Raw genomic sequence first — 21,401 nt, forward strand, 5'->3', positions numbered from 1 at the left:
TAAAAAAAGAATCCCATTATTTAGAACAAAACATATTTGACATGTTTCGTGTGTGTTAAAATTATGCTTCTTTAAAACATGTTAAAACAGTGAGAACTTTGACGACTTTTTGATTATTCATCATTTCCTTTGAGGAGTAAAATAGGGACACAAATAAATGTATTCTGTTGTCCCAGAGAATGTCCTGTATAGACTCTACATGGAAGAGGGATTCTCTAGAATTTTTATTATTTGTTATTATTGAAGCATCTCCCTCTATATTCCTGTTTTGAGATATTGTGCTGTTTCTATCAAGCACCAGAGTATTGCAGAGTTTCATAAATGAGATCCATAATGTCTCAAGAGAGTTTGGCACAACTATCAGGAAAAACAAATGTGTGAAGAGTTCCTTTTGTCTAGACTATGGCATAAAGTTAACTAGATAGACACTAACCAAATAATGAATTGGGCCTGGAATTGAAGAGGAGGAGAGAGATCGCACAGTCCTTTAAAAAAATAGATTTTGTTGATATCTTGTTTTGCATTTCCTAGATGTCTTTCAGGGTCCTTATCCTTACTTCCCGTCGGTCAATAAATATTTATTAAGTGTTTACAGTGTGCCGGGCACTGTGCTAAACTTTGGACATAACAAAGAACAGCAAATGATAGTCCTTGTTCCCAAGGGCCTCACAGATGTTAGATATATAGGGAGAAAACCTACAAACAGATCAATATATATATATTTTTTAAAGCAATCGTTGTTAAGTAACTTGCTCAAGGTTACACGGCCAGTTATTTCTGGGTGTGGTACTAAGTATAGGAGCCCAGATTTGATCCCCAGGTCATCTCGACACTGGAGCCGGTGCTCTTACTCGCTGAGCCACCTGGCTGCCCAACAGATCAATATATTTAAAAAAATTGACATTATACATAAGGTCTCTCACCTATCAATCCTCCCACCTCTACAAAGGAGTGGGGAGATTCTTTTGTTTGGGGTCAAGTTTGTTCTTTTTAATTTTGCAGTTCTTTTTTTGATTATTCTTTCCATTTCCGTTTTTAAAAATCATTTTGTATATTATTTTCCTGGTTCTGCTTTCTTTTCTTTGCATCAATGTTTGTGTAATTTTTTCCATACTTCTCTATATTAATTGTTTCTAATATGATAGTAATAGTCTGTTACATTTGTGTACCATTTTATTTAGCCATCCACAATCAGTGGAATATTTACTTTGTTTCTGGTTGCACAGTTGCTTTTAAAAAATTATTAATATATTTTGTTCTTAAGATACCTACATTTCATAATGTAGTCCTCTCCCGTTATAATCCTAGAGAACTCTTTCTTATAAAAAAGAATTAAAAAGAGAAAACCTAGTTCAGCAAAACTAAGTGTCATATCAACCAACTCTTAGATTTTATGCAGTATTCTGCACTAACAGTCCCCCATCTTACATAATGCTTTAATGACTTTAAGTTTGCTTTTGAAACACAGGCTCATTTTTTCCCTCTATCAGTATTCTTCTGTGAGGGGGGCAGCTAGGTAGTACAGTGGATAGAGCTCTGGGCCTGGAGTCAGAAAGACTCATCTTCCTGAGTTCAAATCTTGCCTCAGATATTTACTTGCTATATGACCTTGGGCAAGTCACTTAGCCCTGTTTGTCTCAGTTTTTTCATTTATAAAATGAACTGGAGAAGGAAATAGCCGACTGCTCCCATAACTTTGCTGTGACTGAAATGACTGAACAACAAAAATTCTTCTGTGAATACTTAATGACCACTAGTCATGGAATGCCACAGGCTGTGACTGACTTAAATTCTAAGCCATCTAAGTTGTAATGAAGATGGTTATGGTAGTACAGAAAAGGCTTCAGTATATCATTTGATACACACACACACACACACACACACACACATGCATGCATATGTATATATCAGAAAGAATTGTGCAGAAGTGATTTATAAAGGATATCCTAGCAGGGATGTATAATCAGAAAAGGAGGTGACTCAGTCATGTACCTAAACTAAAGCAAAGGATAACTGATGAACAGTTCTCATGTTTCATTGGTATCCATGCAATTATAAGAGTGGGTGGGCCACCTCTAGAGAATTTGCAGGTGGATCTAAGAGTCAGGATGAACAGACCTGACTTAGTTGTGATGTAAAAAGGGAAAGAACAGATCTATCACAATATGTCATTTAAGTGTGCTATTTAATCAAAACATCTCAGGCAAGAACCCATGTATTGTTTTCTGTTTTAATTTTTTTTTTCCAGGTGACATTGTTAAAGTATTTACAGTTGCTATATTGTTTACCTCCTCTGATGTGTCATGGAGGGGCACTGGGAACTCAAAAACTATTCTAGAGGCATACAAGCTCTAACATTAAAAAAAACCCTCAGATTGGAAAGGCTCTGAGTATGATTTTATGGATTTACTTTGTAACTTTTGTCTAAGCACTAGGTTAGCCAAGTCCAGAGATCCTCATACTTGGTGGTTGGCCAAGTAATGATATTTTTTAACTATAGCAAGTCATAGAGACCATCTAGTAAATCTTTGCAGTATGCTTCAGTGGGAGGGGGACCCACTGCAGGAAATCACAGATATTTCAGGTATTGTGCATCAGTGATGAGCATGGAATAGGCCAACTTGTGTCACTTACACCATTTGTTTGTAATACTGTGGCTTGATGAAAACAAAAGGTCTGTGGATTTAGAACTTGGTGTTACTACTACTTTCCTGTAAGAAGGAGAGCTTAAGTAAATTCTTAATTTTTTAAATTCCTATTCTTACAGTAAATCAGAGACAGGATGTGAGGCCCAGACTTCCTGAAGGCTGGTCCTCTTTACTTTGCCATGACTGCCTCTCATAGTTTCTAATAAAAACAATTGCTATGCTTCCCAAGCTATGTGAGGGAGCATGACATGGGCAGTTCAGGAGGTTGCATCTAGCCAATGCAGAAGAAGGCAGGCAATTCTAATGGAAGCGGTGTAAAGAGGCTCACGTTTGTCTGAGTCAGTGTACTCCCTTAAAGGAACTACCCATTTATTCTGAAAGAATAAATGTAAAATAAATATAATGAAAACCCTTAACCCCTCCCAATTGCTAAACCTTTGGAAAAGCATCAGGTTTGTTACCATGCATACTACTTCTGCTGTGGTTATGCTTGCATGTGACCCTTTTAGCTTTAGATGGGGAAAATCTAGTCAACAAGCATTTATTGAATGATTAATGCATGCCAGTAATTGTTGAGTTCTGGGGATTCAGATAATGGCAAAAATACAGTCAGTGCTTTCAGGGAACTCACATCCTAATGGGGGAGACAATATGCAAACAATTATCTGAATATAACATTATATATATGTATATATACATACACACATATATGTATACAAAATGGAAGGTGACCTCAGAGGGAAGGTACTAGCAGTGGATGGGAGGGGCTGACTGGGAAACACCTTTTACAGAAGGTGTGGTTCAAGCTGAATGTAAAAGGAAGTCAGAGAATCCAGAAAGCAGAAGTGAAGAATGAGAACATTTTCAGGCTTGAGAGCTGTAGTGAAATAGCATCAAGATGGGAGATGGAGTGTAGTGTATAAGGAACATCCATGTAATAGAATTGTAGATTGTGTGGAGGGGAATAAAGTGTAAGATAACTGGAAAAAGAGGAAAGACTAGATTGTCAAGGACTTTCAAAGCTAAATAAAGGATTTTATACTTGATCCTTGAGGTAATAGGAATCCACCCCATTCTGTTGCACCTTGTAGAACATATATATGTTATATATATATTTGTTTATGTATGTATGACTTATATGTTTATTTATTTATATGTTATATATGTATTTATTTATTTCCCTTATCAACCTGTTTTGAGGAAAGAATAGGAGATATTCATTCTTGCTGAGGTATAAATGAGTGAGCAGAATTTAGCAGGTTTGTATTTAAGGCAAGAGACTCAATTGTGGACTATCAGTCATCAACAAGCAGGTAGAAGAGGAATTTTTTTGAGTAGGAAGGTCTTTCGGAGTGCCATTGAAATCGTGTCCTATCACAGAATGCTTAGTTTGCCTGTGTGAAAGATATGGAATCACATATGAACTTATCTTACTTTTGGCCCATATACTTTTGGGAAAGTATTGCTCGATGCTTGTGAAAGAGCAGATTACTATTTTATATATTAGAGAATACTATTATTTTTCTTTTTTCACACTGTTTACTTTTTTTGAAAAACTATCTAATAGGTGCAGTGAATAGAGCACCGGCCCTGGAGTCAGGAGGACCTGAGTTCAAATCTGACCTCAGACGCTTAACACCAAAATCTAGCCATGTGACCCTGGGCAAGTCACTTAACCCCAATTGCCCTCCAAAAAACAGAAAAAAAAGAAAAAAACGAATAAATACTATGATTATTTTCAAAGTTCCTGTGCTTTTCTGTACATCTTTCTAAGTTTTCTTTTGTACTCTGCTGTATTCTTGAATTGTTTTTCTCTCGCCCTCCTTGCCCTGCTCTAGAGAAGGCTACCATTAGCCACAGATATGACGTCATAGCACACACACACACACACGCATTATATATATGCCTGTATATGCTTCTGTTTACCAGTTCTTTCTCTAGATGTGGATAGCATCTTCCTTCATAGATCCTTTGAAATTGATTTGAATACTTACACTACTCAAAGTGACTTAGTCATTCAAAGTTGTTCTTGGAACAATATTGCTATTACTCTGTCCAACGTTCTCTTGGTTCTGCTCATTTCATTCTTTATTATTTCATGCAAGTCTTTCCATGTTTTTCTAAAACGAACCAGCTCATCATTTCCTACAGCACAGTAGTAGCTCATCACAATCATATACCACAATTTATTCAGCCATTCCCCAGTTGATGGGCAACCCCATAATTTCCAGTTCTTTGCCACCACAAAAAGAGCAGCTATAAATATTTTAGAACACCTAAGTTCTTTTCCTTTTCACCTAATTAATTTGGGAAACATATCTATTGTATTCCTATTGTATTGTTGGGTCAAAGGTCTACACGATTTTATAACTCTGGGCATAATTCCAGAATTACTGTCCCAATTTTTCCACATCCCCTCCAACGTTTGTTGTTCTTCCTTTCTGTCATTTTAGCCAATCTGATAGGTGTAAGATGATATCTCAAAGTTGTTTTAATTTTCATTTCTCCAATCAATAGTGACTTAGAACATTTTTTCATATCACTATATATAGTTTTGTTTTTTTCATTGAAAAACTGCCTGTTCATATTCTTTGACTATTTATCCGTTGGGAAATGGCTCATATTTGATACTATTATTTTTAAAGCTTCTTAGCTTGATTGGACATAAATATTAAAAAAAAAAAACTTCATAAAACATCAATACAAAATCCTGTAAATTTGATTAGTAAATCAAAGACATTTCCAAAAGTCCAAATTCTCATTGATTATATTTATTATTTCTTATTAGTCTGCAGAATCTCATTGGTTAACAACAGAAGAAAGAAACCAAGTTATACATGACCTCAAAGCCTCAGGATGGTCAGAATTAAATGAAAGAGATGCTATATATAAAGAATTCTGTTTCAAAAATTTTAATCAGGTAAGTTTTAGTCTAATATTTTTGTCATCTTGTACTGTAAATATTTAAGATGCTGTTGCTCTTCACAACATATGTTGGTAGGAATGAAATTTAAGAAATCTCCTCCTAGGGAAAGAGTCAGAATTGGTTTTTTAAGTCAGTATGAAATCAAAAGCTGTGCAGGGTCAATTCTCTCGAGCATGCCATCCAGTAAACCAAACCTAGTAGGAAACAAGGAGCAGTAATAGTCAATTTTTCAGATACCAGATCTCAAGGAGTGTGGACGAGCTGACTCTGATACAACCTGGTTCCCAAAGTTTTGGGCTTTTTGGAGTCTGGGTTCCTTTCTGAATCTCATCTTTCACTGACTCGTTGACAGTTTTGTAGGCTGAAAACCTTGTAATCCTTCTCGACTCACTCATTTAAGTGCTTACTATATGTAACAGACAGTGTGCTAAATATTGAATAAAGATAAAAATAAAACTATTGCTATCCTCAAGGAAGTTATATTCTATTAGAGAGAATTACACATACATAAATAAATAAATGTAAAATATGTACTGATTAAATGCAAATAACTGATTAGGTAGGTTTTGGGCTCAGTTGACTAACCTCCCATGTTCTCTGTCTAGAGTCAGAATCTCTCCTTCAAAACCCTATCAGACTTATCAGAGTTCTCTCTGCTTCCATTGTTACTTATTATCCATCCTGTAATCTCCTTTTCCTATTTGCTCAAATTACCATTCATATAATTGTTCCTTTACCATCTCTTAATCTTCTTCCAGGATTTTTTTTGGGGGCTATTAGAGTTCCCTTGTCCTTCCAAGCTAAAACTCTACCTTGAGCAGTTCTTTTTTTCAGTTTTTAATTGCCGGTTAGGTGGTACCAGGGTATAAAGTACTGGGCTTGGAGTCAGGAAGACTTGAATTCAAATTCAGTTCAGACTAGCTGTGCGACTCTGGACAAATCACTTAACCTCTATTTGCATCTGTAAAATGGGAATAATACTGTGCTTGGTGCAGTACCTGGCACATAGTAAGCGCTATAAATGTAAGCAATGACTACCATTATGATGATGATGATTTTTGAGACAGATTTTGCTTTTTTTCTCTTTGGATGTATACTACTCATGACTTACCTTCACTCAGCCCTCAAAACAGTATAGATACTGTCATGAATTCTATTCCGTATTTATTCAGTTATTTTTATGTCTCTTTAACACAAAACAAAGAAAAATATTTGTGCAAGTTAATTGAGGTCAAGGACTTCATTTATTTAAGCCATTTAATGTGATTCCTAATGCCACCAGGTAAAAATAGGTAAGAAAAAAATATTCTTGATGAGGATACTATTTTGTTACTGTATTCCTCTCCTCTCCCCCCACCCCAGTAATCTTCCTGGTTATTACAACCTGTGTGGATGAGCTTCAGCGTAGATCTTGTGTCTTACTCTTGATTTTTTGGTGTGAGACTTAGCCCTTGAAGAGCAGATTGTTACTACTGATTAATGTTATCAGGAATGTTTGGCTGTGTCATGGAACTTGGCCTCTGGTCACCATGAGCAATCTGTCAGCAGTAAATGAGGAGTTGGGCATTGTGTTTTCAGAGTCTTTTGGCATGTGCACGTACTTCACCATGATGAGCTTTGAATGGACTTGAACATGGGACAGTGCATCTGAGGGTTGGGACCCAAGGTTTTTGTTGCTGAGTTACTGCTCTTGCACAATTCTTGAGTTTGTGCCAAACTTCAGAACAACAACAAACCCCTGAAGGAGAAAAGGAAAGTAAAACTTCATTTAACCAGAATCCAAGGGAGTAGAACATTGAATCAGCGAGAAATTTTTTCTTTACTGGACTTTTAGGAAAAAGAGACTAAATTCCAAGAATACAAATCAAGGTCAGAGATTTAGTAAAGAAGCTAACTTTAACAGTAAACCAACTTTAAGGGTACATCTTTTTTGGGTTAGCAATTCAGTCCTACACTTTGTATGAGATTCTACAATGATCTTTTTTTTTTTTTTTTTGCTTTTTGTAGGGGAAAGGCAGGGAAGTTGGGGTTAATTGACTTGCTCAAGGTCACACAGTTAGTAAGTGTTAAGTGTCTGAGGTCAGATTTGAACTCAGGTCCTCCTGACTCCAGGGCCATTGCTCTATTCACTGTGCTACCTAGCCACCTCGTGAATCATTTTTTAAAATAAAATTTTATTGATGTCTTTTTTTTTTGCATTGATCTTTTTAAAAATAATAATATTAAATTTTTTTTTAAACATTTGATTTTAAAACTTTGAATTCCAGATTCTTTCCCTTCCTCCCTAGTCACCCACCCTTACTGGGAAGATAAGCAATTCAGTATAGGTTGTACATGTGTAGCTATGCAAAAACATTTCCATAGTGGATATCCTATCCCACCCCCCACTTGTTCTATTCTCTACTTTGACCCTGTCCCTTTTCTTTTTTTTTTAATCAAATGCTTAATTAACTTGTAGTTTACATCATTCATTTCCATAAGATTTTGAGATACAAATTTTCTCCCCGTTTTCCCCCTACCCACCACCCCAAAATAGCGATCCCTCTGGATATCCCCTCCTCCAATCTACTCTCTCCCATATCTTCTCCTATACCCCCTCTGACTTTCCAGTAGGGCATGGTGGATCTCTATGCCCTAGTGCCTGTATATCTTATTTCCCAGTTACATGTAAAATAATGTTGATAATAGTATATATATATTTAAACATTTGATTTTAAAACTTTGAATTCCAGATTCTTTCCCTTCCTCCCTCGTCACCCACCCTTACTGGGAAAATAAGCAATTCAATATAGGTTGTTCATGTGTAGCTATGCAAAACATTTCCATAGTAGATATATTGTAAAAGAGTGACTATATTTCCCTCCATCCTATCCCACCTCCCACTTGTTCTATTGTCTACTTTGATCTTGTCCCTTTTCAAAAGTGGGTGCTTCCAACTTCCCTCCCCCCAACTTGCCCTCCTTTCCATCATCCCCCCTCTCATCCCCTTCCCCCCTACTCTCCTGTAGGGTGAGATACCCTATTTAGTGTGTATGTCATTCCTTCCCTGAGCCCAATTCAATGAGAATAAGGTTGACCCATTCCCTTTTGCCTTCCTATTCTTCCCCTCCATTGTAACCATTTTCCCTTACCTCTTCTATATGAGATAGTTTACCCCATTCTGTCTCTCCCCATCTCCTCTCATTATATTCCTCTCTCACCTCTTAGTTTCACCTTTTAAATATCATCCCTTCCCATTAAATTGGTCCTGTGCCCTCTTTCTATGTATACCTGTACACATATATACACACATTCACATATGTAGTCATATGCCCATATACCCTCCTATATAGACATATATATGTGTGTGTGTGTGTGTATACACACACACACATTTCTATTCCCTTCAATTATTTTCATACTGAGAAAAGTTTCATAAGTTACAATTATTGTTTTTCCATGTAGGAATGTAAATAGTTCAACTTTGATAAGTTCCTTATGATTTCTTTTCCCTGTTTACCTTCTCATGCTTCTCTTGCTTCTTGTATCTGAATGTCAAATTTTCTATTCAACTCTGGTTTTTTCATCAAGAATGCTTGAAAGTCCTCTATTCTACTGAATGACCATATTTTCCCCTGAAACGTGATACTCAATTTTGCTGGGTAGGTGATTCTTGGTTTTAATCCCATGTCCTTTGACTTCTGGAATATCATATTCCAAGCCCTTCGATCCCTCAGTGTAGAAGGTGTCATATCCTAGGTTATTCTGATTGTGTTTCCACAATATTCAAATTGTTTCTTCCTGGCTGCTTATAATATTCTCTCCTTGATCTGGGAATTCTGGAACCTGGCTATAATATTCCTAGGAGTTTTCATTTTGGGATCTTTTTCAGGAGGTGAGCAGTGGATTCTTTCAACCTCTATTTTGCCCTCTGGTTCTAATACATCAGGGTAATTTTCCTTGAGGATTTCTTGAAGGATGATTTCTAGGTTCTTTTTTTGATCATGGCTTTTAGGTAGTCCAATAATTGTTAAATTATCTCTCCTGGATCTGTTTTCCAGGTCAGTGGTTTTACCCATGAGATATTTCACATTGCATTCTATTCTTTCATTTGTTTGGATCTGTTTAACATCATCTTGATTTCTCTTAAAGTCCCTAGCTTCCCTTTGCTCCAATCTAAATCTGAGGAAACGATTCTCCTCATCATGCTTTTGAGATTCTTTTTCCATCTGGCAAATTCGACTTTTTAAGGCATTCTTCTCCTCATTGTCTTTTTCAGCCTCTTTTGCCATTTGAGTTAGCCTATTTTTTAAGGTGTTATTTTCTTTAGTCAGGTTGTTGATTCTCATTTCATAATTTTCTTGCATCATTCTCATTTCTCTTCCCAGTTTTTCCTCCACTTCTCTTATTTGGTTTTCAAAATCCTTCTTAAGGTCTTCTATGGCCTGTAACCAACTATTCTTCTTGGAAACTTTTGGTGCAGGAGTTCTGACTTCACTGTCTTCTTCCTCTTCTATGCTTTATTCCTTTTTATCCCCAAAATAGAAGTGTAAAGTTGGATTGCTCTGCTTGGTTTGCTTCCTTTTCTTGCTCATGTTGCTACTCAATTATTTGACTTTTGGGCTTTTTGCCATAGTAGGACTCCGCTACCAGACAGGGGCACTTTTTCCCAAACGTTGGGGTTTTCTCAGCTACCAAAGGTAGATGCCCTCTCTGAAGCCTCCACATGCTTTGGCAAGCTGGTCACACACCCCAGGATCTCCACCCTAGACCGCAATCCAGATCCAAGCAGGTTAAAGCAAGAATGATGAAGCTGTCACGCAGCGCCTCAGGGGCTTCTGGCCCCGGAGGCAAAGGCCAGTGGCACTCCCAACTACCAGATTCCAAAGTCCACACTGCACTGACCTCTCACTTTGTCCTTTGCATCTGTGTGTTGATAATTCTGGATACTGCCACAGCTGCCTGTGATCTGAAGTCCCTTCAGCCAGTGGCTTGTCAGGCTGCCCTGGGGCTAAAACTTCCGGCTCACGTGGGGCTGGGGTGGGCGGCTCCCAGGTCCCTGGCTGCTTGCTGCCGGCTTGCCGGGCTGTCCTCAGTGGGAGGTTAGCTTCTTTCTGTCCTTTTGTGGGTTCTGTAGCTCCAAAGTTTGTTCAGAGTCACCTTATACATGAATTGAAGGTGGTGGGAGCCAGAGCCTTGTGGAGGTCCTGTTTCTACTCTGCCATCTTGACTCCGCCCACCCCATGTCTTTTTTTTTACATTGCATAAATTTCCCCTTGTACTTCTATTGCTTGCTCCCAAAAAGCTATCCTTTATGATAAAGAATTTTTTTTAAGAAAAGAAAGAAGAAGAGAAAAAAAATCAGTAAAGCTGATCAATAAATTGCTAAAAATCTGGCAGTATGTTCAGTGTTCATATGCTGTGGGCCTCCCACCTCTTCAAAGGATAGGTGGTGATATCTTTTCTCATCACTTCCTTGGGGCCAAATTTATTGTTTTAAATTTAAAATTTTTCATTTTTGACTATTTTATGGTGGTTTTTCTCTTCATTTGCATTGTTGTAGTTATTGTGTATATTGTTTTCTCACCTCTGCTCACTTTACTCTGCATTAGTTCTTGTAAGTCTTTCCATGCTTCTTATTTGTTTATATTTGTTATTTCTTGCAGCACAGTAACATTCCAATTCGTTCATGTTCCATGATCCAACCATTCCCCATTCAAAAGGTGTCTATTTTGTTCTTTGCTGCCATAAAAAATCCTGCTATAAATATTTCAGTGTACAGTAAATGGAGCCTCTCTTTTTCTCAGTGACCTTATGAGGTATTTTTAGGGTATCTTTGAGTCAAAGCGTATGGACATTTGGCTACTTTATTTGCGTAATTTCAACTTATTTTACAAATGGTTGTACTAATTCACAACTCTGTCAGCAGTGCCTTATTGTGGGTGTCTTTCCACTATTCCCTCAACATTACTTATTTCCCTCTTTTGTCATCTTTGACAATTTGCTGGGTGTGATGAAACTTTAGAGTTATCTTGATTTGCATTTCTCTTATCAGTGACTTGGAGAATTCTTTTTTAAAATAAGTTTATATTGATGTCTTTTGTTTTTTCATATTATCATAATTTCTCCTAGTACCTTGCCCCTTCCCAGAGAGCTATCTCATGTAATAAATATTTTTTAAAGACAAAAAAAGATGGAATAGGAAAGAAAGTCAGCATAACTGATCAACATGGAGAAAAAGTCTGACAGTGTGTGTAATTGTATAACATGTGTGGACCTTGTCTCTCTGCAAAGGAATGGGGTAAAGTTGTTTTCTCATACTTCTTCATTTGAATTATGCTTATTCTTTGTAATTTTGCAACATTCACTTCTGGTTTATATTTTTTGTGGTTCTTTCTATTACTTTGTTGTAGTTATTATGTATGTTTTTATTCTTGGCTCTGCTTACTTCAATCTGCATTAGTTCTTATAGGTATTTCTATGCTTCTCTTTATCACATTTGTAATTTTTTATAGCACAGTGCAATTTGTTCAACCATCCCCTAGTCAACAGCTATTTATTTTATTTCCAATTCTTTGATCTTATGATGTTAGAAAAATTGCTTCTGAAAATATTTTGGCATAAACAAGAACTTTGTTTTTATCAATAGCCTCCTTGGGCTAGTAATGGAATTACTAAGGCCAAAAGGTATGGACGTTTTCTTTGCACCGTATTTGGATGTTTCAGATTGTTTTTCAAAATGCTTGTACTGATTCATAGTCCCACCAATGAGGCAGTAGTGTGCCTAACATTAACTATTACCAGTCTATTGTCATTTTTGCCAATTTGATGAATGTGAAGTGAAACCTCAGAGCTGTTTTCTTTTGAATTCCCCTTATTATTAGTGATTTGGAGTATTCTTTAACATAGTTGCTAATAATTTGTAATTCTCTTAAAAACTATTTTTAAGATAATTTTTGATAGTTTATAAAGATTTGGTTTTCCATCTGATAGTTTTGGTCTCTGATGTGATTATTTTTAAAGACTCTGTGTTCACTTTGAAGATCAGATGAGGACAAATGCCTGGTAAATATATAACTTGCATCTGGTTATAAATGCCAGTTATAGATGTGTTGAGTAGTCATTGTTCTTTAAGCAGCTAGTCTTAGCTCTTGCTGGTAGTACTAGAGCAATGAATTATGCAAAATTATACTGTATTTTGAGAACAGTAAAGAGCATAATATACCATAATAAAAATAAAACATTGTGATCTGGTGACATGGTAACTAGCAATTGAAATGCTTAGAATGCCTGATCCCAAAGGATCATTTGTAAATGAGTTTGGATTTTCTGGAAAGCTAGATATATATAAAGGGTAAAGCCTTGTGAATTGTCATATAAATCTGCTTTTAGGTGATTGTCAACTGCAGGATTGTATGTTGGAAAAATTTTAACAGGCATAGACTTAAAAAGATTGAAAAGTGCCTAACTTTTCACAGCAACATTTTGAGAAACTAATACTATGAGAGGCTGGTAATTAACATTTTAAAAGTTGGAAAGTCTTTAAAAGTAATAGTTCTGGAACAGTTATCAGAATTGATTTGATGTTTATGTTTTGTCCTTATTTCATATGTGTAAAATCTTTCTTTGATATTAGAAAATCATATATAGACTATGTATGGCATTCTACTAGAAACTGTAAAACACAAAAGAGAACTGGTTAGACATTGGGCTGTAAGTGTAAAGTTTTATCTAAGGAACACCAACCTTATGCCTTGTAAAGCATTATTTTGCATATTATGTAGTTTAGCATATGTGTACCAAATAAAATAAATATTTGTGCTTTGGTAGATGCTATTATCCCATTCTTTTTTTTTCCCCGTAGGAAACTGTTGTGGAATATGACACTACCTATTGTCCTATCATTAGTGAAAAGGGACATTTTTATTATTGTTTTAGTGTATATATTAAATTTTTTCTTTTTAAAAAATTTAGATTAATTTTTTCATATAGTCCACATAACCAAAATGTGATAGGTGTATAGAACATGTGAGAGACATTATTTGTAACTTCCATAAGTTTGAGAAGCAATATAATTTTAGCCAGAATTTGGAAGTCCCATCATTTCCCTCCACTCCTCCATATTCCCTCTAGGACCTCATGGTAAAATTCCAGCTGGTGGAAACATTGGTGAACTATTATTCTCTGAGGCTCCAATGGGACTCTTAGGCACCGTAGGACCCATCTGGAGCTCAGCAGCTGGGGTTTGGTGTATCAATGTCTATGTCCTCGAGGGAATGGTAGTATTCAGGAAGAAATGAAGGCTAAAAGCATTATCATTTTTATTCATTTTACTCTACCCTGTTTATATACTACTCAAGATGTAGATCTGACGTGTACTTTCAAAAACATATGCATTGGATAGACTTTGGGAAATGTAAAACAGGTGCCAGAAATGCAAATATGAAACCAAACTGCAGTGTGAAATTGTTGTGGTCATTATACTGTTCTTTAATAAAAATGGACTTTTAACTGCATCATTTTTTCTTAGTTGTGTTGTAAATCTTCTGTTTACAGGATTTAGTCTGAGTATTTAGTGGAAGTCCAGCAGTCATGAAGTATAATTTCCTCAGTGGTCTTTGTCTTGCCCTTTTACAGATGGTGTAAAATCAGGTGTGTAAAAAATAAAAAGCAGTTGAGTTGACGTGAAAGATATTTCAGATTTATGCATTACAGATGATATTGTGTGATTAATGCATTCATTGCTTTTTATTGCTTTTTACAGATAATGTACTTGATGCATGGAAAATTATGTGGGTTAAACCTGTGCCAGGTTTTAGAGACTATGAATATCAACAGATGCTATCATATGAGTACCATAATTATTACAAGATCAAGAAATGTTTATAAAATGCATAGACATAAATTTTATTTATGTAAATTGCTGTCTTTAATAAGAAACTTTAGTGTGAATGGTTTAAATTTGTAAGAAATTGTAGAAGAGATTTGCTTGGTATAATGCAGTCACAAATTGGTTACCTTAAATTTAAGTGACAAGAAAAATAATACTTGAGTTATATTGCTGAGGCACTGCCTTGCTGGTGCTGCATAAGTATGTTTAATGTGAATTAATAATGTTGGCCCATTATTTACAGAAAACAATCTTATTAATAGAGAACTTAAATAAAATTAGTTTCTTCCTTGCTCTTTTCAATTCCATTTCAAATTTGTTCTATTGCCATAGCTCCTCTGCTTTAGGAGAGAGCTGTAACTGACCCTGCTGGCTTTATACAGTTTTCCTAAAAGTTTAGGTATGTTTGAATCCAGTTATTTGCTCTTTGTCTGTTTCAAAACACTGACATAAATAACAGGTGGTTCAGCAAGATCAGTGGTGAAAGACATCATCATTGTTTTTAACAGGCCAAAGGGCTGCATTCTTTTCTCTGCTTTGAAGCAGAGACTAGAATTCTCAATGTAAGTTCTTTATTTGTAGGGATTGTGTCATTCTTGGTATTTGTATCCCTACAGCTTAGTACAGTGCCTAGCACACTGTAGGTGCTTAATAAATGATTGTTAATTGATTGATTTCATTGCTTGTCTTTAACTCTGTAGTTTTCTGCACTAACAAGAGACTCTACTGAAAACAATGTGACAGAGCAGAAGAACATTTGTTTCTTCTACTTTAGCTCTTAGATATATACATAGTTGCCTTTGCTTTTCTTGTTCTCCAGTAAAATAAATTACTAGCACTTTCTCTCTCCCATTCAGGGAAGTAGAATTTTGTAAATGTTTGCTCTTACTGTGCCTTCCAGGGGTTGGTCAGATATTAGATATTTTTTTCAGACAAATATTAATCAGGTAGTAAATAAACATTTGATAAATGCCTACTCTATACCAAGAGCTGAGCTAATTATTGGGGATACAGGAAGAAGCAGAAGATCATCCCTGCCTTCAAGGAGCTCACAATCTGTGGGGGGAGACAACAAACCAACAAATAAATAAAAATGAGCTGCGTGGAGGGTAAATAGGAAATAATTAAAAGGGAAAAGGCAACAGAATGAAAGAGGGTTGGGAAACGCTTCTTGTAGTAGGTGGGATTTTAGTTGGAACACAAAAAAAGCCAGGGAAGCTAGTAGGCAGAAATAAGGAGAACTTTCTAGACACCAGAGAAAATGCCCAGAGGTGAGAGATGCCTAGAACATCTGGTTTCATGGAACAGCAAGGAGTCCAGTGTCACTGTATTGAACAGTACATGGCAGGAAGCAAGGAATAAGAAGACTGGAAGGACAGGAGGTGGCCAGTTTATGAAGGACTTTGAATGCCAAACAGGATTTGTATTTGGTCCTGGAGGTTCACTTGGAGTTTATTGAGTAAATGTGTGTGACATAATCTCAACTGCACTTTAGGAAAATCACTTTGGTGGCAAAATGGAGGATGGTTTGGAGTGGAGAGAGGCTTGAGGTAGGTGGATCCATTAGCAGGCTATTGTAATATAGTAGTCAATAATTTTTAGAAATAGAGAAACTGAGATAGGGAAACAAAGCCCAGGATTTCTTGGTACTCACAATAATTCCTTTTTTTTTTTTTTTGCCTTTTTGGAGGGCAATTGGGGTTAAATTACTTGCCCAAGGTCACACAGCCAGTTATTTTGTGTGGGTGTTAAGCATCTGAGCCTGTAATTGATCCCAGGTCTCCCGACTCTGGGGCTTGTGCTCTTACTCACTTCGCCACCTGACCGCCCCCCCAATAATTCTTATACTATGTTTATCAGTGAAGCCTGTTTAGAAGATCTGCTGTGTCCATATTGGATACATATTGGATCACTTTTTCATGAGTGATCTTCTGCAAAAATAAACCAAGCTATATTAGGAGTTACTCGTGCACTGCTATTGAGAAATCATCTGTTCTTTGCCTGTATTGTTAAATCAGTCCTATCTAATTAGCAAACATTGCTAATGAATCTCCATAATATGGCTGTACTGACAGCCAGCAGAGTATGTATAACTGAGCCACCTTGCCATAGCATTTTCAACCGACTGTGCAAACATAATGCTTCATAAGTACAGGAATATAGACATGTAGCAGATGCCTCGACCCAATCCATTTAACCCTGAATCCAGAAGCAACATATTGTCATTGTGATTCCCTGTGCTGCTGTCGTGTTATAGCTATTGTGGTGTTGGCGTTGCAAAGGCTTCACATTTATTGTTTTGTCTCTTACAAAGGCCTTTCCTCACACCCCTTTTAGGTAAGTAGTACATCCTTTTTTTATAGATGTGGAAACTTAGGCACAAACATGTGAAATGACTTAGAGGGAGGATTTGAACCCAGGGTTTTCTGATACCAGGCCCAGTGTTCAAATGCAAAACCAAATGAAGTTGTGGTTTTTATACTTGTTGACTTGACTTGATAGACCTGAACTGAACTACTGAAATAGAACTACAAAGGTCTATTTAGTTACTCTTGATTGAACACCTACAAATGAAGTATGTGGCTTAGTGCCCTAGTTTGAAGGCTGTGTAGCTGGGGAGACAGGACATAGGAAAGAATTGCTAATAAAATACTAAGGTAAAATCAGATACCAAAAAAGCATAATACATAGAAATATATTCTAAGGGTAATTAGGAATGAGTTGAACAAGGTTAATATGGATTGAATTTATCAAGGAAAGCATCCTTCAGGAGGTAGGATTAGAGCTGGGTAAGTAGAATTTGGAGAGGTAGTGTTTCTGTCCAGGGAAATAGCATGAGCAAAAATGCACAGGTGAAGATTGAGAGTATTGAAGCCAGAGGATAGCAAGGAGATTGGCCTTACTGAATTGGAGAATATTTATTGGGAATTATGGAAGGTATGATTGGATAGGTATGGTGGGGTATGCAAGAGGTAGGAAGGGGCTTTGACAAATGGGAAACTTCTGGGGAACTGTACGTTTTGGTAAATCTACACTATAATCTCACACCTAGCATTTCTAAAATGGAGTGCATTCCATTTCCAATCCAAACTGGTCTCTTCCTTTTTTTCCTATTTGTATCAGTGGGTCACTATTCTTGAAACCTCCGAATCCCCTGTTGTATTTCCTTATTTAGGTATCAAGTCTGTTCTTGTATTATCAGTTATTCTCCATGAGAAGTTGTAAATTGATGGGATTCTGGTGGGAGTGGGGATGTGGATGGGAAATGTGGGTGATTGGGATGGGCATATGAGAGACAAGGGGGCAGGGGTCTGTGGCAGTGAGGACGGGGGTGTGAGAATCTGGGGTATGGGAGTGGGGACCAGAGAGGATTGATGAGATGATGGATCCATTGAAGCTCTTAAGTGAAACATCTTTTTCTTTTCCAATCCCCACGTCTGTTATCCTAGTCCAGCCCCACATTGCCCAATCTTTCCCTGACTCTCATCTTATATTTATTACTAAATTAATCTCCTTATAAAATGCTTTCATGTCACTACCCTGCTTAGAATCCTTCAATGGCTTCCTTTTTTTTTTTTTTTTTGGAGAAAGTTAAGACTTTTTTTTTTGAGGGAGGAAGGCAAGGCAGTTGGGGTTAAGTGACTTGCTCAAGGTCACACAGCTAGTAAGCATGTCAGGTGTCTGAGGCTGGATTTGAACTCAGCTCCTCCTGACTCCAGGGCCAGTGCTCTATTCATTGCATCACCTAGCTGCCCCTAAAGTCCAGACTTCTTAACCTGGCATTCAAGACCTTTCTCCATTTGACTTTGGCCCATATTTTCAACTTTATTTCCTACTCATATGAACCCTCTTTTTGAGCCAGTTTTACTTATTGTCTCCTGTATACATATCTTTGTTCACATTGTTTTTGCTCTTTCTTCTTCAGCCAGCATAACTTACAGCCATACTTCTACCTTCTGAATTACTAGCACTTATTATTGGCATCATTCATTTGTAACTTAATAATACTGTCTTATGTCATCTTTTGTCTTATTGCTTTTGCATTATTATTTACTTTGTTGAATTTCTCGAAGAAAGGAATCTGATATACACACACACATTTTGTTTTCCCCACAGCATCCAGCATTATACAGTCAGCTGATTAAAACTGCCACCTAAATATTTGTAAGATTGTTGAATACCATAGAAAATCCCTATCAGTGCTTTTCAGAGTAATGTCTTTGTTTTTCGTATTTCTGTTTTCAGCAAATTATATAAAGATCTTTCTTTCCCACTGGTTTCTACTTTCCCATTTCTCTTTTTTAACCCTTTTTTTGTAGGGCAATTTGGGTTAAGTGATTTGCCCAAAGTCACATGGCTAGTAAGAGTGTCAAGTGTCTGAGGCTGGATTTGAACTCAGGTCCTCCTGACTCCAGGGCCGGTGCTGTGTGCCAGCTAGCCGCCCTGTACTTTCCCATTTCTTAGAACAGGGATTTTAAACATATAATTTGTGGCTAGTTTTCAGGGTGTGAATTTGGATAGGAAAAAATTACATATTTATTTCAATATACTTTATTTCCTTTATAACCTATGTATTTTATGCATTAACAATTATTATTCTGAGAACTGGTCCATGACACAAAAAAAGGCTACCTTTTCTACTAGGTATAATTAAACAGTCCATGTCTGTTTTGTACATCTGATGACATGACATTAGGAGTAGGATTTTCAGTTGTTAGTACTATAAATTCAAGACTTAGAACAAGTTAATTGATTATGCTTAAGAGGGAAGCCATCAGTCTTGGTGCAGTTCTAGTATGCTATATGGTAGAAGGCTGTAAAACTCTCAAGACTGTTTTTGCAATGTCATTTAACCTATACAAAGTAAAATTCTTTGCAAGTCTTTTTGCCAGTTAGACCTCTTAGTGAAATTCTGTATCTGTTACAGAAGTGTCATGCTTAGGAGCCCATTCCAGTTAAGTAGAATTACCTACTACAAACTCTTTATCTTTAGATCCTTCTAATTGTGGTTATTTTACTTGGCTTCCTTTTTCTTTTTTTTTCTTTTGAAGGGGGGAAGGCAGGGCAATTGGGGTTAAGTGACTTGCCTAAGGTCACATGGCTATTAAGTCTTAAGTGTCTGAGACTGGATTTGAACTCAGGTCCTCTCAACTCCAGGGCAGGTGCTCTATTCACTGTGCCACCTAGCTGCCTCTTCCTTTTTCTTTTCTTTCTTTTTTTTTTTTTTTTAATAAAGCAATCTTGCCCAAGGTTACATGGCCAGTTATTTCTGTGTGGGTGTTAAGTATCTGAGGCCTGAACCGATCCGGGTCCTCCTGACTCCAGGGCCGGCGCTCTTACTCACTGCACCACCTAGCCTCCCCTTTCCTTTTTCTTTTAATGTAGCATCATAGAAGCTCTGTTATGACCTTGTCATCCTTTTGACTGATTTCTTCGATATTTGTTTATCCGAACAGCAGATTAGATAAATATCTGATGCATTTTGGGGGAATTACAACAAGCTTAAAGAAGTACTGCTTTAAAGTCATTCTATATACAGAGCTTGGTTCAGTAAGAGGTACGATTTGAAGCACATCTGTATGGAATTGAAGGACAGGAATTGCAATTTTGTGATTAGATGTTGAGAATGATGAGGTTTTTGAATCGATCAAATTTACTTCAGCCAGGGCATAGAGGTAGAGTAAATTTAAGATGATGATTACAGTATTGGAGTGAGACAGACACTTTAATGTCAGCTTTTGTATGATTTTCTCCTTTATCTTACAAATAAGGGGAAGACAGCAACAGTAGTTAAAGAAATGTTTGATAGCTCCCAAATCTATTTCTATGTGAAATGTGGAACTTATATGAGAACTTTCCAGCACAAATCTTATTATACCCAAGAGAAATGCTGTTTGAAATCCAGTCCTAAGTTATTTTTCCCACCTTTTTATTTTTTTAAAGGAGAGTTTAAAAAAGGTTTAAGAAAGGCTCTGTATTCTTTGGAGGTTTTTATGAAACTATCAACAGGACATATAGGAGATGCCATTCAGTAAATGAAAACAAAAAAATTAGTAAATAATTCCTTCACGGTCTGAAAGAATTAATGTTAAGCTCTTAAGTGTTTCCTGCAGTTACTAAATACTTTATAGGTTTGTTTGGCAGCTTAGAAATAGGTGGCTCTGAAAGAGCCTGTTAGCCACTGAATATGAGAAACCAGCTACAAAGAGATACTGGACAGCATAGCATCCGCGTTAAATTGAATGTGTCAGTGAGTAAGAGACTCTCTTGCATAAACCACACTCTCAACCCTCTGTTTATCTTTTTTTTTCTTTTTCAAAAGCTGCTTGTTTTCACTAAGTTTAACTTTTGTAGGTTTACTCACATATTGTGGGGATCAGTCAGGTCTCTCAACAACAGCAACAACAATAATAATACCATCACATTTGTATGATGTCTTTTACTTTTCAGTATTCATTTGATCATGTTTTTTTCCCATTAACTTGTTAAAGACCCAGTATAAACAACACTCTTAGTACAGAACCACAGGATATCTTCATGGCCATGTAAAGTAGATGAAGTTATAATTTTTATAGTGTTATTTGAAAGTGTAAAAGAGAACTTTGTATTATGGAATTTGCCTACCTTAGAAAAATGGAGGGGCTGTATTGATCCTAGCAAATCAAACCTTTTAAATTATCCAAGGAGGCAAGAAAAAAATGTAAATGTGATTAGGCGGCACTAAGATAAGAATAGTAACAATGGTATGGAGAACATTTTCATAGAAATTTATCTTAGAAATTTATTTCAGGTAAAGAAAGTTTTTCAACTTAGCATGAGTTTTTTCATAGTAAATTAAATTTGTAAAACTTCCATCACATTTCCACACTTGCCAAGTTCTTTCCCTCCTTTGGCATATTCTAGTAGGATAGGAACTATAACTTGAAACTAAGATTTCTATCTGTTCTATATTTATGTA

The 21,401-nt window shown here is 36.5% G+C and overlaps 1 protein-coding gene across 2 annotated transcripts in view; it reads left to right on the forward strand.

Moving 5' to 3' along the window:
* The window catches only part of PCBD2 (pterin-4 alpha-carbinolamine dehydratase 2), a 290,006-nt gene that overhangs the window by 237,137 nt on the left and 31,468 nt on the right, over nucleotides 1-21,401 (forward strand). For both annotated transcript variants that reach the window (XM_069091866.1, XM_069091869.1), the window contains one exon: nucleotides 5,436-5,568. In XM_069091866.1, coding sequence (XP_068947967.1) covers nucleotides 5,436-5,568 — 133 coding nt within the window. Of the gene's footprint in view, nucleotides 1-5,435; nucleotides 5,569-21,401 lie in introns of those variants that run through there.

The sequence above is a fragment of the Petaurus breviceps genome, unplaced genomic scaffold, assembly GCF_028583685.1.
Source record: "Petaurus breviceps papuanus isolate PSGF00001 unplaced genomic scaffold, PetGlider_PUasm1.0 189, whole genome shotgun sequence".
Lineage (NCBI taxonomy): Eukaryota > Metazoa > Chordata > Mammalia > Diprotodontia > Petauridae > Petaurus > Petaurus breviceps.